The sequence below is a fragment of the Brassica rapa genome, chromosome A09, assembly GCF_000309985.2.
Source record: "Brassica rapa cultivar Chiifu-401-42 chromosome A09, CAAS_Brap_v3.01, whole genome shotgun sequence".
NCBI lineage: Eukaryota > Viridiplantae > Streptophyta > Magnoliopsida > Brassicales > Brassicaceae > Brassica > Brassica rapa.
The window spans coordinates 31,994,220-32,011,404 of NC_024803.2; the positions used below are offsets into that span (position 1 = coordinate 31,994,220).

The window sequence follows — 17,185 nt, forward strand, 5'->3', positions numbered from 1 at the left end:
AAGAAGTAATAGCCATATATGAATTTTAAATAGGTCTAATTATTTTTTGTAGTTTAATTATTTTTTATTATCAACTAAATTTTTTTATAGAAACTATACATAAAAAATTCTAAAACATATACATTCACCAAATGGAGGGAGTACATGCAAATTAAATTTAATATATACTTCGTATATGAGCGGTTGTGATTTAACTTATAAGATATTGGTTTTTCAAAAGAGCTTATAAACATATTATCTTTTTGTTTTTTATTTGCATTCAATTTTTTTTTTGTATTCAATTTTTATTTCATGTCTCGTTGTTTGTGTTTGATGTGTGTTTCTCTTAAAATGCTCAAGTTATTAGTATAACAAACTATCATTTGCTTTTCGATTTTTGTGTAAATTTATTAAACTTATGTAGAGAGGGTGTGATTAGTAACACATAAGGTTCTCCAGTTCAGAAAATCAAACAAATAAGGTTCTTTAAGTTTATTACAATGCAATTTTCTGGCTGTCGAAGATGAATAATACCATCTACATATTGCATGTGAGAGCTTGGCACATCAACAAAATTTATATCAAATGTTATCTTCGCTTCTACTGATTTTGATATTTACTATAATGGCTTATGAAATGTTGCTTTTGCTTTAATGAAACTTTTGATATTATCCAGGCCTTTATTAAAAGAGAATTCTCGCCAATCTTATGACCCTCTGCTTCCTGCGTTGCGTGTGTAACATCGTCCCAAAACGTAACGTAGCAAACCTGAATTCACAATAAAAAAACTTCAACATAGGAATGAATGCCGCAGACAGAATAGTTCAACAAAAGAACTAAAGATGTGTTCAAAAATAAAAACAGTTCAAGAGAATCAGAGTGACAAACCTTTTGAGTTGATGCCTTAGACATTCCAATAGGTTGGTAAAGGTTATCTCCCCCACCAAAAGCACATGTGGAGACTACAATTTGGCAACTTCGCATATCTTATCCTCATCTGAAATCCTAAACCCTCCATTCACGTTGAAAAACCCACAAACTGTCTCACTCACCTGATCACAACAAAACAGCACGCAGCAATCAAGAACCATAGAATGATAAGGAAACTCAATTTATTAGCATTGTAAGAGTTACTAAGTGATGACCTGAAAACTATTCTCTCTCTCAGCAAAAGTCTGGTTCCCCGTTCCCAGTAAACAAATTAAAACGTGTCCCGTTCCCACGAACATGAGAGCTTGAATCTGTACCGGTTAGGTACACAAGTTTCTTAACAGGGGAGCTTGACTCTTTGCGCTCTAAGATATCAAGATGCTCAAGCTCTTCAGGAGGCAGAAGCTTCAAACAACCTGACACACAAATCTATCAATGGCAGATTGAAAGATGAAATGGCTTACGTTGAGAGAGAGCTTACGTTGATGGAGAGAGAGCTTACGTTGCCAATGGCTTTAATTATTTGTTGACAGAATCAATCTCCTTCCTGACCAAAGCAACTTCTTTCCTCATGGGGTCAGCTAAACCTTTAAATTCCTGATATGTAATTCCACCACTAAGCTTCTTAGTCATCAAGCATAAAATTACTGAGAATAAGCAAATGGTTCTTCTCATAAAAAGGAAAGAGCTTTTATCAACACTAGAGATTTTTCCGGGCTACGCCCGGGGTATTCGTATAGTTTTTAGTTAACTTAAAAAATTGACACTTATATATGACCATATTTCGTGAATATATAATACAATCGATTTTAAACTATTAAATTGGTAGAAATTTTAAAATTTTTTTGTATTTATTCATCGATTTGTGTCTAACAAATTTAAAATAATTTGAATTCACAATTTTTGTTTTTTATTACTGGAAATCATATATAGGAAGAGTAAAAACTAACAAACATACAACTATGATATTTAAATCTACCCGAACTTGATATTTAAATCATACAAACCAACAATGACTCTAAACTAAGAATTTTAGCCTCTTCTCAAAAATCTTAGTCTTTTCTTTTATGGAACCTCATAGAATACATAAAAATAATCTTCCAATTGCACTTTTGGTCATTACTCATCACAAATTTTTTTCATTGAATATTAGTGCATATGAAAACAGATAAAGAAAATAAAACTATTCATCCACATGTGTCAGATAGTTCCAAATACACAAAATTCTAGAACATAAACTTTCTAGAAACCTGCAAAATAATGTGATATCGGTTCCGGTCATAAAATAAAGGTAAGAACTATAAAAGCAAAAAATATGTTGCTACTCCACAAAATTAATGATACCAAGTGGTCTAAAGTTGTCTTTCAATCACTACAACTAAGTTGCATGGGAGCACAATCAAATGCTTGAAATTACCATGGTTCTATTTAAGATGCAGATCAATAGACTTTACTCTCTCAAATCTTTGAGCTAGTTCTTTCTGATTCAAAATAAAAAACATACATTGAATCATTAAAAACAGTGAAAATCATAGTGAATGATCTAAAAGAAATCTCCAAAATACAACATGGATATAGTAAAACAATACCTTGATCTCAAGTCTGATTGTGGTTTTGCGGATTATATTCTAAATATTTTTTTTTCAAATTTTAAAAAGTAAAAACTATTATAGTTTAATATATATTTTGAAACATAAGCTTATGAAAAAATAAAACTTAATTTTCGTACAATTATTTTCCCATATTTTGAGAAAATATGTTCATATTGTTTAGTAAAGACTTAACCAATGTAATAAATATATTTCCTTATTAAAATTATTTATATCTCTGCTCAATAATTAGAATAAGGAAATATATTTATATTATTGAAAAAAATTCTTTGAAGAAAATAAATAATTTCAAATAAAATAAAAAATATTGTAGATTTGAATAAAAACTAAATATACTTTTCTAGTTTTGAATAATTCCCTGGCTTAAAATATTTATCAAAAGTATGTAGATATAATTTATTTCACTTTCTACACCAATGATCCTGAAATCATTGTAAAGAAAGTGAATTTTAACTTATGCATAAATTAATTAACCATTTATAAAATAATTGGTCCTGAAATCATTTTAAAGAAAGTGAATATTAACTTATGCATTAATTAACCATTTATAGAATAATATTTTATAACCTTTTGTCTGAATATATGTTACTTTATGAAAAATTATCATAATAGATATTATGTTCATTTGTGTTTAAAAAAAAGATATTATGTTCATTTGACCACAAAAGAGATATTATGTTCTTACATTTGAAAGGAGTTGTACATTGATAATGGATAGCCACATCTCATCAATTCACAATGATCTTAATCAAAAAGTGAACTTGTTTTCGTACACTGAATCTTTAATAAAGAAAAACCAAGTGGATATTATTAATCAAAATAAATAAGATACGTAAGGGATCTAATATATTTCAATATCATCAAAACGGATGCCTTAGAAGTTAAACCGATAAAAATATGTAGCATATTTTACTGATTCAATTTGGGAAACTTAGTTTCCACAAAACATGCATAAGTGATCATATATTCGAATATCAACAAATAGGACACTCCTTGAATTGAGACAAAGAATGTGAAGCATACTTTCAAACTCTACTCGATGAATCCTTAGTTCCTTACCCATGATTGGAATCAATGGTGTAATAATTGTCAATTATTTTTTGAATTACTGTATAATTCATTTAGTAATTTATGATTATGGTATTTTGAACGTCTTCGGGTCGCAGAGACTGATGAATTAATAGCTATTCATATACCTGTCATTATTATTGCTTTTAATTTTTTACAGTTTTAGTTCTATGAAAATTAAAACTATGAAAATTAAAAGTAAGTCGACATAGTTTAATGATCATTTTATAAAATATAAAATTGAAATCAATTTTTTTTTTGTGAGGTTGTTTGTATATGTACATGGTGTACATAAACATTATTTTTTTTTATAAATTTAATAGTTACCTTCAATTGCATTCATCTACCATCATCTTAAACTTTGATTCATTAGGTGCAACTGCAACGCCTTTTTCTAGCTCTTTTAGCAGTACTATATTCTTGTAACTTTATACAAACAGTGCTGCAAATACAGTATAGTGTGACACGATAATAACATGAAGAAGTTCACACTCAATATCTGTAAAGGTTAGTTTTCTAGCTTTCCTAACCCCTGTAGTTTTTGGAAGAAGCATAAGAGAATGAATCATATGAACAACAGAAGTAGAGACATGGAAAAAGCTAGAACGTACAGAGAGTATGTGAGACAAAGCTACACAAGGCTGAGAAACTGATTTACTAAGATGGATTGCAACAACACCGTTGTTCTTCTTCTCTTGATCAACAACATCACACAACTTCTTGAACATTTGCATACCTAAGAATGTGAAAACCATTAGAGAAATTAACTTACACAGAAGGTAATGGCTAGGGATTGAGATAAAGAAAGAAGCTTACCTTCTTCAAGTGTATTGGTTCCAGGGAAGACTTTCTCTGGACTCTCAGCTTTTAACAGCTCGTAGAAAGATGAATATTTGTGCATTTCCTATATATTTAGAAGAGGAGGATCTATCACAAGATATCTATTGCAAAAACATGAAAGCAAAAGAAATATAATCTTACCATAACTTCAAACAGGAGACATTTATTTATCATAACCAGAGAGCCTCTCTGTTGAACTCTGAAGAATGCAAACAACACTTGTGAACACACAACATTCACAAAGGTTTGGAATCATGCTCAGTAACTTTTCACTTCTCATTACCTATCATACTCCGCTTCAAAACACCTCGCCTCAACTGTTTTGACACCATCTAATGTATCCAATTCAAATTAAGCAACACAAACTCTAATCAAGAACTTGATGTTGTTGACATTGACAAACACACATAACATTTTCAGACAAGATTGTACCTTTCGAGGGAGAATAAGGGCTCTTGAACTTGAAGCTCACAAGCTATATACTTCAAGGCCTGTTAAGATTATTGCAAAAGGAACAGTCAAAATCAAACAAAAACTCTAATAAGCATTGATGACTCTTGATCAAACTCACGTTGACTAACTCAGAACCCTTTTGGGTTATCATGTTGCTCCACTCCTCCTCTTTCGCCTTCAACCAGGTAACCTCTTTCCCCAACGAAACCTTCTCAAAACTCCCACAGAAACAACCAGAAGCAATCGATTTCAATAGGCTTAAAGCTAGACGCTTGTACAGAGGATACTCAGGAACACCTGCAAATGCTTCTACAGTCTCTGCGTCCACAAAAACACAGACCGATTCAATGAAACTCGAACAGAAAACAAATGGGTTTTGGAAAAGAGGTTCGATACCATCACCGGCGTGAAGAAGCGAGTCGCCGGAGAGAAGACCGGAGCAGAAATCTCCGGTAAGCTCTAAGCTCCTTTATACAATCTCTCAGTCTCTCCATCTTCGCTCAATCGTCACAAAGTTCAATACTTTTGTCGAAGTTATGATTCTTTGAACAAAAAGATTTCCTTTTTTTATTTCATATGAGCATGAAAAAGTCTTTGACTTTTTGATATTTAACATAAGAGAAAATTACGTTCTTGCTGTTCAGCCTCTGATGTCGTTGGCGTTAAGGTCGCCGATGATGCATGTTGCGACGAAGGTGGCTTGTGGGGGCCAGAGCGATTCTGATTCGTCTTTGGCCGTAGATTTTGATGGATGGATAGAGAGTGAAGGGGAGAAGAAAAAAGGGAGATATATGTCGTTTGGGTTATGATAACACATGAAATTTATGAAACGGCAAAAGAGAATCAGAAGTGTTGGAACGGAGGTTTGCTCCGCGAGTTGGAGGAAGATGAAGCGTATAATTTCAAGTGAATGAAAAATGACGTGTCAAAACATAAACTTTTGATTGGATGAATTTTTAATCCGACGTGGACATGCTGTATGAAGCTCATATAACGTAACATCGTCAATCTTATGACCCTCTGCTTCCTGCGTTGCGTGTGTAACATCGTCCCAAAACGTAACGTAGCAAACCTGAATTCACAATAAAAAAACTTCAACATAGGAATGAATGCCGCAGACAGAATAGTTCAACAAAAGAACTAAAGATGTGTTCAAAAATAAAAACAGTTCAAGAGAATCAGAGTGACAAACCTTTTGAGTTGATGCCTTAGACATTCCAATAGGTTGGTAAAGGTTATCTCCCCCACCAAAAGCACATGTGGAGACTACAATTTGGCAACTTCGCATATCTTATCCTCATCTGAAATCCTAAACCCTCCATTCACGTTGAAAAACCCACAAACTGTCTCACTCACCTGATCACAACAAAACAGCACGCAGCAATCAAGAACCATAGAATGATAAGGAAACTCAATTTATTAGCATTGTAAGAGTTACTAAGTGATGACCTGAAAACTATTCTCTCTCTCAGCAAAAGTCTGGTTCCCCGTTCCCAGTAAACAAATTAAAACGTGTCCCGTTCCCACGAACATGAGAGCTTGAATCTGTACCGGTTAGGTACACAAGTTTCTTAACAGGGGAGCTTGACTCTTTGCGCTCTAAGATATCAAGATGCTCAAGCTCTTCAGGAGGCAGAAGCTTCAAACAACCTGACACACAAATCTATCAATGGCAGATTGAAAGATGAAATGGCTTACGTTGAGAGAGAGCTTACGTTGATGGAGAGAGAGCTTACGTTGCCAATGGCTTTAATTATTTGTTGACAGAATCAATCTCCTTCCTGACCAAAGCAACTTCTTTCCTCATGGGGTCAGCTAAACCTTTAAATTCCTGATATGTAATTCCACCACTAAGCTTCTTAGTCATCAAGCATAAAATTACTGAGAATAAGCAAATGGTTCTTCTCATAAAAAGGAAAGAGCTTTTATCAACACTAGAGATTTTTCCGGGCTACGCCCGGGGTATTCGTATAGTTTTTAGTTAACTTAAAAAATTGACACTTATATATGACCATATTTCGTGAATATATAATACAATCGATTTTAAACTATTAAATTGGTAGAAATTTTAAAATTTGTTTGTATTTATTCATCGATTTGTGTCTAACAAATTTAAAATAATTTGAATTCACAATTTTTGTTTTTTATTACTGGAAATCATATATAGGAAGAGTAAAAACTAACAAACATACAACTATGATATTTAAATCTACCCGAACTTGATATTTAAATCATACAAACCAACAATGACTCTAAACTAAGAATTTTAGCCTCTTCTCAAAAATCTTAGTCTTTTCTTTTATGGAACCTCATAGAATACATAAAAATAATCTTCCAATTGCACTTTTGGTCATTACTCATCACAAATTTTTTTCATTGAATATTAGTGCATATGAAAACAGATAAAGAAAATAAAACTATTCATCCACATGTGTCAGATAGTTCCAAATACACAAAATTCTAGAACATAAACTTTCTAGAAACCTGCAAAATAATGTGATATCGGTTCCGGTCATAAAATAAAGGTAAGAACTATAAAAGCAAAAAATATGTTGCTACTCCACAAAATTAATGATACCAAGTGGTCTAAAGTTGTCTTTCAATCACTACAACTAAGTTGCATGGGAGCACAATCAAATGCTTGAAATTACCATGGTTCTATTTAAGATGCAGATCAATAGACTTTACTCTCTCAAATCTTTGAGCTAGTTCTTTCTGATTCAAAATAAAAAACATACATTGAATCATTAAAAACAGTGAAAATCATAGTGAATGATCTAAAAGAAATCTCCAAAATACAACATGGATATAGTAAAACAATACCTTGATCTCAAGTCTGATTGTGGTTTTGCGGATTATATTCTAAATATTTTTTTTTCAAATTTTAAAAAGTAAAAACTATTATAGTTTAATATATATTTTGAAACATAAGCTTATGAAAAAATAAAACTTAATTTTCGTACAATTATTTTCCCATATTTTGAGAAAATATGTTCATATTGTTTAGTAAAGACTTAACCAATGTAATAAATATATTTCCTTATTAAAATTATTTATATCTCTGCTCAATAATTAGAATAAGGAAATATATTTATATTATTGAAAAAAATTCTTTGAAGAAAATAAATAATTTCAAATAAAATAAAAAATATTGTAGATTTGAATAAAAACTAAATATACTTTTCTAGTTTTGAATAATTCCCTGGCTTAAAATATTTATCAAAAGTATGTAGATATAATTTATTTCACTTTCTACACCAATGATCCTGAAATCATTGTAAAGAAAGTGAATTTTAACTTATGCATAAATTAATTAACCATTTATAAAATAATTGGTCCTGAAATCATTTTAAAGAAAGTGAATATTAACTTATGCATTAATTAACCATTTATAGAATAATATTTTATAACCTTTTGTCTGAATATATGTTACTTTATGAAAAATTATCATAATAGATATTATGTTCATTTGTGTTTAAAAAAAAGATATTATGTTCATTTGACCACAAAAGAGATATTATGTTCTTACATTTGAAAGGAGTTGTACATTGATAATGGATAGCCACATCTCATCAATTCACAATGATCTTAATCAAAAAGTGAACTTGTTTTCGTACACTGAATCTTTAATAAAGAAAAACCAAGTGGATATTATTAATCAAAATAAATAAGATACGTAAGGGATCTAATATATTTCAATATCATCAAAACGGATGCCTTAGAAGTTAAACCGATAAAAATATGTAGCATATTTTACTGATTCAATTTGGGAAACTTAGTTTCCACAAAACATGCATAAGTGATCATATATTCGAATATCAACAAATAGGACACTCCTTGAATTGAGACAAAGAATGTGAAGCATACTTTCAAACTCTACTCGATGAATCCTTAGTTCCTTACCCATGATTGGAATCAATGGTGTAATAATTGTCAATTATTTTTTGAATTACTGTATAATTCATTTAGTAATTTATGATTATGGTATTTTGAACGTCTTCGGGTCGCAGAGACTGATGAATTAATAGCTATTCATATACCTGTCATTATTATTGCTTTTAATTTTTTACAGTTTTAGTTCTATGAAAATTAAAACTATGAAAATTAAAAGTAAGTCGACATAGTTTAATGATCATTTTATAAAATATAAAATTGAAATCAATTTTTTTTTTGTGAGGTTGTTTGTATATGTACATGGTGTACATAAACATTATTTTTTTTTATAAATTTAATAGTTACCTTCAATTGCATTCATCTACCATCATCTTAAACTTTGATTCATTAGGTGCAACTGCAACGCCTTTTTCTAGCTCTTTTAGCAGTACTATATTCTTGTAACTTTATACAAACAGTGCTGCAAATACAGTATAGTGTGACACGATAATAACATGAAGAAGTTCACACTCAATATCTGTAAAGGTTAGTTTTCTAGCTTTCCTAACCCCTGTAGTTTTTGGAAGAAGCATAAGAGAATGAATCATATGAACAACAGAAGTAGAGACATGGAAAAAGCTAGAACGTACAGAGAGTATGTGAGACAAAGCTACACAAGGCTGAGAAACTGATTTACTAAGATGGATTGCAACAACACCGTTGTTCTTCTTCTCTTGATCAACAACATCACACAACTTCTTGAACATTTGCATACCTAAGAATGTGAAAACCATTAGAGAAATTAACTTACACAGAAGGTAATGGCTAGGGATTGAGATAAAGAAAGAAGCTTACCTTCTTCAAGTGTATTGGTTCCAGGGAAGACTTTCTCTGGACTCTCAGCTTTTAACAGCTCGTAGAAAGATGAATATTTGTGCATTTCCTATATATTTAGAAGAGGAGGATCTATCACAAGATATCTATTGCAAAAACATGAAAGCAAAAGAAATATAATCTTACCATAACTTCAAACAGGAGACATTTATTTATCATAACCAGAGAGCCTCTCTGTTGAACTCTGAAGAATGCAAACAACACTTGTGAACACACAACATTCACAAAGGTTTGGAATCATGCTCAGTAACTTTTCACTTCTCATTACCTATCATACTCCGCTTCAAAACACCTCGCCTCAACTGTTTTGACACCATCTAATGTATCCAATTCAAATTAAGCAACACAAACTCTAATCAAGAACTTGATGTTGTTGACATTGACAAACACACATAACATTTTCAGACAAGATTGTACCTTTCGAGGGAGAATAAGGGCTCTTGAACTTGAAGCTCACAAGCTATATACTTCAAGGCCTGTTAAGATTATTGCAAAAGGAACAGTCAAAATCAAACAAAAACTCTAATAAGCATTGATGACTCTTGATCAAACTCACGTTGACTAACTCAGAACCCTTTTGGGTTATCATGTTGCTCCACTCCTCCTCTTTCGCCTTCAACCAGGTAACCTCTTTCCCCAACGAAACCTTCTCAAAACTCCCACAGAAACAACCAGAAGCAATCGATTTCAATAGGCTTAAAGCTAGACGCTTGTACAGAGGATACTCAGGAACACCTGCAAATGCTTCTACAGTCTCTGCGTCCACAAAAACACAGACCGATTCAATGAAACTCGAACAGAAAACAAATGGGTTTTGGAAAAGAGGTTCGATACCATCACCGGCGTGAAGAAGCGAGTCGCCGGAGAGAAGACCGGAGCAGAAATCTCCGGTAAGCTCTAAGCTCCTTTATACAATCTCTCAGTCTCTCCATCTTCGCTCAATCGTCACAAAGTTCAATACTTTTGTCGAAGTTATGATTCTTTGAACAAAAAGATTTCCTTTTTTTATTTCATATGAGCATGAAAAAGTCTTTGACTTTTTGATATTTAACATAAGAGAAAATTACGTTCTTGCTGTTCAGCCTCTGATGTCGTTGGCGTTAAGGTCGCCGATGATGCATGTTGCGACGAAGGTGGCTTGTGGGGGCCAGAGCGATTCTGATTCGTCTTTGGCCGTAGATTTTGATGGATGGATAGAGAGTGAAGGGGAGAAGAAAAAAGGGAGATATATGTCGTTTGGGTTATGATAACACATGAAATTTATGAAACGGCAAAAGAGAATCAGAAGTGTTGGAACGGAGGTTTGCTCCGCGAGTTGGAGGAAGATGAAGCGTATAATTTCAAGTGAATGAAAAATGACGTGTCAAAACATAAACTTTTGATTGGATGAATTTTTAATCCGACGTGGACATGCTGTATGAAGCTCATATAACGTAACATCGTCAATCTTATGACCCTCTGCTTCCTGCGTTGCGTGTGTAACATCGTCCCAAAACGTAACGTAGCAAACCTGAATTCACAATAAAAAAACTTCAACATAGGAATGAATGCCGCAGACAGAATAGTTCAACAAAAGAACTAAAGATGTGTTCAAAAATAAAAACAGTTCAAGAGAATCAGAGTGACAAACCTTTTGAGTTGATGCCTTAGACATTCCAATAGGTTGGTAAAGGTTATCTCCCCCACCAAAAGCACATGTGGAGACTACAATTTGGCAACTTCGCATATCTTATCCTCATCTGAAATCCTAAACCCTCCATTCACGTTGAAAAACCCACAAACTGTCTCACTCACCTGATCACAACAAAACAGCACGCAGCAATCAAGAACCATAGAATGATAAGGAAACTCAATTTATTAGCATTGTAAGAGTTACTAAGTGATGACCTGAAAACTATTCTCTCTCTCAGCAAAAGTCTGGTTCCCCGTTCCCAGTAAACAAATTAAAACGTGTCCCGTTCCCACGAACATGAGAGCTTGAATCTGTACCGGTTAGGTACACAAGTTTCTTAACAGGGGAGCTTGACTCTTTGCGCTCTAAGATATCAAGATGCTCAAGCTCTTCAGGAGGCAGAAGCTTCAAACAACCTGACACACAAATCTATCAATGGCAGATTGAAAGATGAAATGGCTTACGTTGAGAGAGAGCTTACGTTGATGGAGAGAGAGCTTACGTTGCCAATGGCTTTAATTATTTGTTGACAGAATCAATCTCCTTCCTGACCAAAGCAACTTCTTTCCTCATGGGGTCAGCTAAACCTTTAAATTCCTGATATGTAATTCCACCACTAAGCTTCTTAGTCATCAAGCATAAAATTACTGAGAATAAGCAAATGGTTCTTCTCATAAAAAGGAAAGAGCTTTTATCAACACTAGAGATTTTTCCGGGCTACGCCCGGGGTATTCGTATAGTTTTTAGTTAACTTAAAAAATTGACACTTATATATGACCATATTTCGTGAATATATAATACAATCGATTTTAAACTATTAAATTGGTAGAAATTTTAAAATTTGTTTGTATTTATTCATCGATTTGTGTCTAACAAATTTAAAATAATTTGAATTCACAATTTTTGTTTTTTATTACTGGAAATCATATATAGGAAGAGTAAAAACTAACAAACATACAACTATGATATTTAAATCTACCCGAACTTGATATTTAAATCATACAAACCAACAATGACTCTAAACTAAGAATTTTAGCCTCTTCTCAAAAATCTTAGTCTTTTCTTTTATGGAACCTCATAGAATACATAAAAATAATCTTCCAATTGCACTTTTGGTCATTACTCATCACAAATTTTTTTCATTGAATATTAGTGCATATGAAAACAGATAAAGAAAATAAAACTATTCATCCACATGTGTCAGATAGTTCCAAATACACAAAATTCTAGAACATAAACTTTCTAGAAACCTGCAAAATAATGTGATATCGGTTCCGGTCATAAAATAAAGGTAAGAACTATAAAAGCAAAAAATATGTTGCTACTCCACAAAATTAATGATACCAAGTGGTCTAAAGTTGTCTTTCAATCACTACAACTAAGTTGCATGGGAGCACAATCAAATGCTTGAAATTACCATGGTTCTATTTAAGATGCAGATCAATAGACTTTACTCTCTCAAATCTTTGAGCTAGTTCTTTCTGATTCAAAATAAAAAACATACATTGAATCATTAAAAACAGTGAAAATCATAGTGAATGATCTAAAAGAAATCTCCAAAATACAACATGGATATAGTAAAACAATACCTTGATCTCAAGTCTGATTGTGGTTTTGCGGATTATATTCTAAATATTTTTTTTTCAAATTTTAAAAAGTAAAAACTATTATAGTTTAATATATATTTTGAAACATAAGCTTATGAAAAAATAAAACTTAATTTTCGTACAATTATTTTCCCATATTTTGAGAAAATATGTTCATATTGTTTAGTAAAGACTTAACCAATGTAATAAATATATTTCCTTATTAAAATTATTTATATCTCTGCTCAATAATTAGAATAAGGAAATATATTTATATTATTGAAAAAAATTCTTTGAAGAAAATAAATAATTTCAAATAAAATAAAAAATATTGTAGATTTGAATAAAAACTAAATATACTTTTCTAGTTTTGAATAATTCCCTGGCTTAAAATATTTATCAAAAGTATGTAGATATAATTTATTTCACTTTCTACACCAATGATCCTGAAATCATTGTAAAGAAAGTGAATTTTAACTTATGCATAAATTAATTAACCATTTATAAAATAATTGGTCCTGAAATCATTTTAAAGAAAGTGAATATTAACTTATGCATTAATTAACCATTTATAGAATAATATTTTATAACCTTTTGTCTGAATATATGTTACTTTATGAAAAATTATCATAATAGATATTATGTTCATTTGTGTTTAAAAAAAAGATATTATGTTCATTTGACCACAAAAGAGATATTATGTTCTTACATTTGAAAGGAGTTGTACATTGATAATGGATAGCCACATCTCATCAATTCACAATGATCTTAATCAAAAAGTGAACTTGTTTTCGTACACTGAATCTTTAATAAAGAAAAACCAAGTGGATATTATTAATCAAAATAAATAAGATACGTAAGGGATCTAATATATTTCAATATCATCAAAACGGATGCCTTAGAAGTTAAACCGATAAAAATATGTAGCATATTTTACTGATTCAATTTGGGAAACTTAGTTTCCACAAAACATGCATAAGTGATCATATATTCGAATATCAACAAATAGGACACTCCTTGAATTGAGACAAAGAATGTGAAGCATACTTTCAAACTCTACTCGATGAATCCTTAGTTCCTTACCCATGATTGGAATCAATGGTGTAATAATTGTCAATTATTTTTTGAATTACTGTATAATTCATTTAGTAATTTATGATTATGGTATTTTGAACGTCTTCGGGTCGCAGAGACTGATGAATTAATAGTTATTCATATACCTGTCATTATTATTGCTTTTAATTTTTTACAGTTTTAGTTCTATGAAAATTAAAACTATGAAAATTAAAAGTAAGTCGACATAGTTTAATGATCATTTTATAAAATATAAAATTGAAATCAATTTTTTTTTGTGAGGTTGTTTGTATATGTACATGGTGTACATAAACATTATTTTTTTTTATAAATTTAATAGTTACCTTCAATTGCATTCATCTACCATCATCTTAAACTTTGATTCATTAGGTGCAACTGCAACGCCTTTTTCTAGCTCTTTTAGCAGTACTATATTCTTGTAACTTTATACAAACAGTGCTGCAAATACAGTATAGTGTGACACGATAATAACATGAAGAAGTTCACACTCAATATCTGTAAAGGTTAGTTTTCTAGCTTTCCTAACCCCTGTAGTTTTTGGAAGAAGCATAAGAGAATGAATCATATGAACAACAGAAGTAGAGACATGGAAAAAGCTAGAACGTACAGAGAGTATGTGAGACAAAGCTACACAAGGCTGAGAAACTGATTTACTAAGATGGATTGCAACAACACCGTTGTTCTTCTTCTCTTGATCAACAACATCACACAACTTCTTGAACATTTGCATACCTAAGAATGTGAAAACCATTAGAGAAATTAACTTACACAGAAGGTAATGGCTAGGGATTGAGATAAAGAAAGAAGCTTACCTTCTTCAAGTGTATTGGTTCCAGGGAAGACTTTCTCTGGACTCTCAGCTTTTAACAGCTCGTAGAAAGATGAATATTTGTGCATTTCCTATATATTTAGAAGAGGAGGATCTATCACAAGATATCTATTGCAAAAACATGAAAGCAAAAGAAATATAATCTTACCATAACTTCAAACAGGAGACATTTATTTATCATAACCAGAGAGCCTCTCTGTTGAACTCTGAAGAATGCAAACAACACTTGTGAACACACAACATTCACAAAGGTTTGGAATCATGCTCAGTAACTTTTCACTTCTCATTACCTATCATACTCCGCTTCAAAACACCTCGCCTCAACTGTTTTGACACCATCTAATGTATCCAATTCAAATTAAGCAACACAAACTCTAATCAAGAACTTGATGTTGTTGACATTGACAAACACACATAACATTTTCAGACAAGATTGTACCTTTCGAGGGAGAATAAGGGCTCTTGAACTTGAAGCTCACAAGCTATATACTTCAAGGCCTGTTAAGATTATTGCAAAAGGAACAGTCAAAATCAAACAAAAACTCTAATAAGCATTGATGACTCTTGATCAAACTCACGTTGACTAACTCAGAACCCTTTTGGGTTATCATGTTGCTCCACTCCTCCTCTTTCGCCTTCAACCAGGTAACCTCTTTCCCCAACGAAACCTTCTCAAAACTCCCACAGAAACAACCAGAAGCAATCGATTTCAATAGGCTTAAAGCTAGACGCTTGTACAGAGGATACTCAGGAACACCTGCAAATGCTTCTACAGTCTCTGCGTCCACAAAAACACAGACCGATTCAATGAAACTCGAACAGAAAACAAATGGGTTTTGGAAAAGAGGTTCGATACCATCACCGGCGTGAAGAAGCGAGTCGCCGGAGAGAAGACCGGAGCAGAAATCTCCGGTAAGCTCTAAGCTCCTTTATACAATCTCTCAGTCTCTCCATCTTCGCTCAATCGTCACAAAGTTCAATACTTTTGTCGAAGTTATGATTCTTTGAACAAAAAGATTTCCTTTTTTTATTTCATATGAGCATGAAAAAGTCTTTGACTTTTTGATATTTAACATAAGAGAAAATTACGTTCTTGCTGTTCAGCCTCTGATGTCGTTGGCGTTAAGGTCGCCGATGATGCATGTTGCGACGAAGGTGGCTTGTGGGGGCCAGAGCGATTCTGATTCGTCTTTGGCCGTAGATTTTGATGGATGGATAGAGAGTGAAGGGGAGAAGAAAAAAGGGAGATATATGTCGTTTGGGTTATGATAACACATGAAATTTATGAAACGGCAAAAGAGAATCAGAAGTGTTGGAACGGAGGTTTGCTCCGCGAGTTGGAGGAAGATGAAGCGTATAATTTCAAGTGAATGAAAAATGACGTGTCAAAACATAAACTTTTGATTGGATGAATTTTTAATCCGACGTGGACATGCTGTATGAAGCTCATATAACCCTTTTAATATAGTATAGATAACTCATATAAGCGCCAAAAAAACATACTATATCATTAAATTCTGATCTTTTACAGAAACAAAATCTAGAAGGGAAGTTTTTGTGTTCAATAAATAAGATTCTGATGAGGATGATAGAATTATATACACCTTACCAATCGACCGGTCTCTTCTTCGACACAACAAAAAATATTATAATTCCTTTTCCAAACCTCTCTCTTCTTCTTCTCGATCTCCTCTTATTTGGCCATGAAAGCCGGCAAAGATAATCTGAAGAGGAGCCAAACATACCTATTTATACCGTGAAAGCACCGCGTCTAAGAAGATTAACACACATTAAGTGTAGATCGTGGCCGAAAGAGTTAATAACATGTTTAATGCGATGGATCTGGAAGCTACCTCATTTCGATTGATGGAAAGAAGGCGAAAGGACCTTATCGAAACCAACAAATTGAATCGTCACACCGACTTCTGCACCTCAGTCTCTCTAATGGCAGATTGTGACGATTGTGGTGGAACCCTGTACCGTGTAACCGTAATCAACGAAACGTTGCGTATCAATAATATCACTGCTTCACGCAAAACGGGCTGGATTTCATGGAATATGAAGCCCAAACATGAGACCGTAACCAAAGGCGAAACACACCGTTTAAATTAGGCGGACAGGTGTCAGCTTATGGTGATAGTATTTGATGACGTGGCGCTCTCACAGGAGAGAAGAATATTACTTTATATATATATAGATAGATGGTAGAACCTACTCGTTTGTGCGTTGAACTAATTGATTCCTTAATTACGACAACCATCTAAGAGTTTAATCTACGCACTGAATAGTCATATTTGAATGGGTTAATCACTTTTCGTGACAAGTCTATATATCTCCTTTACAGGAAATAAACATC

General features: G+C 32.5%; 1 protein-coding gene and 1 long non-coding RNA gene across 6 annotated transcripts; both read right to left on the reverse strand.

The window, feature by feature from the left end:
* Nucleotides 1–263: 263 nt before the first annotated feature.
* Nucleotides 264–5,427, reverse strand: LOC117128536. Of its 5 annotated transcripts, none has more exons than XR_004451866.1 (9): nucleotides 5,277–5,427; nucleotides 4,999–5,198; nucleotides 4,860–4,918; nucleotides 4,569–4,759; nucleotides 4,404–4,491; nucleotides 1,391–4,323; nucleotides 1,125–1,325; nucleotides 868–1,031; nucleotides 264–747 (listed from the first exon to the last, which is right to left on the reverse strand). It is a non-coding gene; the product is annotated as an uncharacterized LOC117128536 (long non-coding RNA). The 5 variants fall into 5 exon arrangements; XR_004451869.1 differs by having other exon boundaries at nucleotides 4,569–4,626; nucleotides 4,711–4,759; nucleotides 4,999–5,332; XR_004451868.1 differs by lacking the exons at nucleotides 4,860–4,918; nucleotides 4,999–5,198; nucleotides 5,277–5,427 and having other exon boundaries at nucleotides 4,569–4,626; nucleotides 4,711–4,814.
* A 1,727-nt stretch (nucleotides 5,428–7,154) lies between these two features.
* LOC117127816 lies at nucleotides 7,155–14,132 on the reverse strand. Its single transcript, XM_033278488.1, has 10 exons — nucleotides 14,126–14,132; nucleotides 11,617–11,735; nucleotides 11,367–11,441; nucleotides 11,103–11,157; nucleotides 10,204–10,403; nucleotides 10,065–10,107; nucleotides 9,916–9,964; nucleotides 9,774–9,831; nucleotides 9,609–9,696; nucleotides 7,155–9,528 (listed from the first exon to the last, which is right to left on the reverse strand). The coding sequence occupies exons 1-10, from the start codon at nucleotides 14,130–14,132 to the stop codon at nucleotides 9,221–9,223; spliced, it is 1,002 nt and encodes a 333-aa protein (XP_033134379.1). The 3' UTR covers nucleotides 7,155–9,220.
* Nucleotides 14,133–17,185: the final 3,053 nt, after the last annotated feature.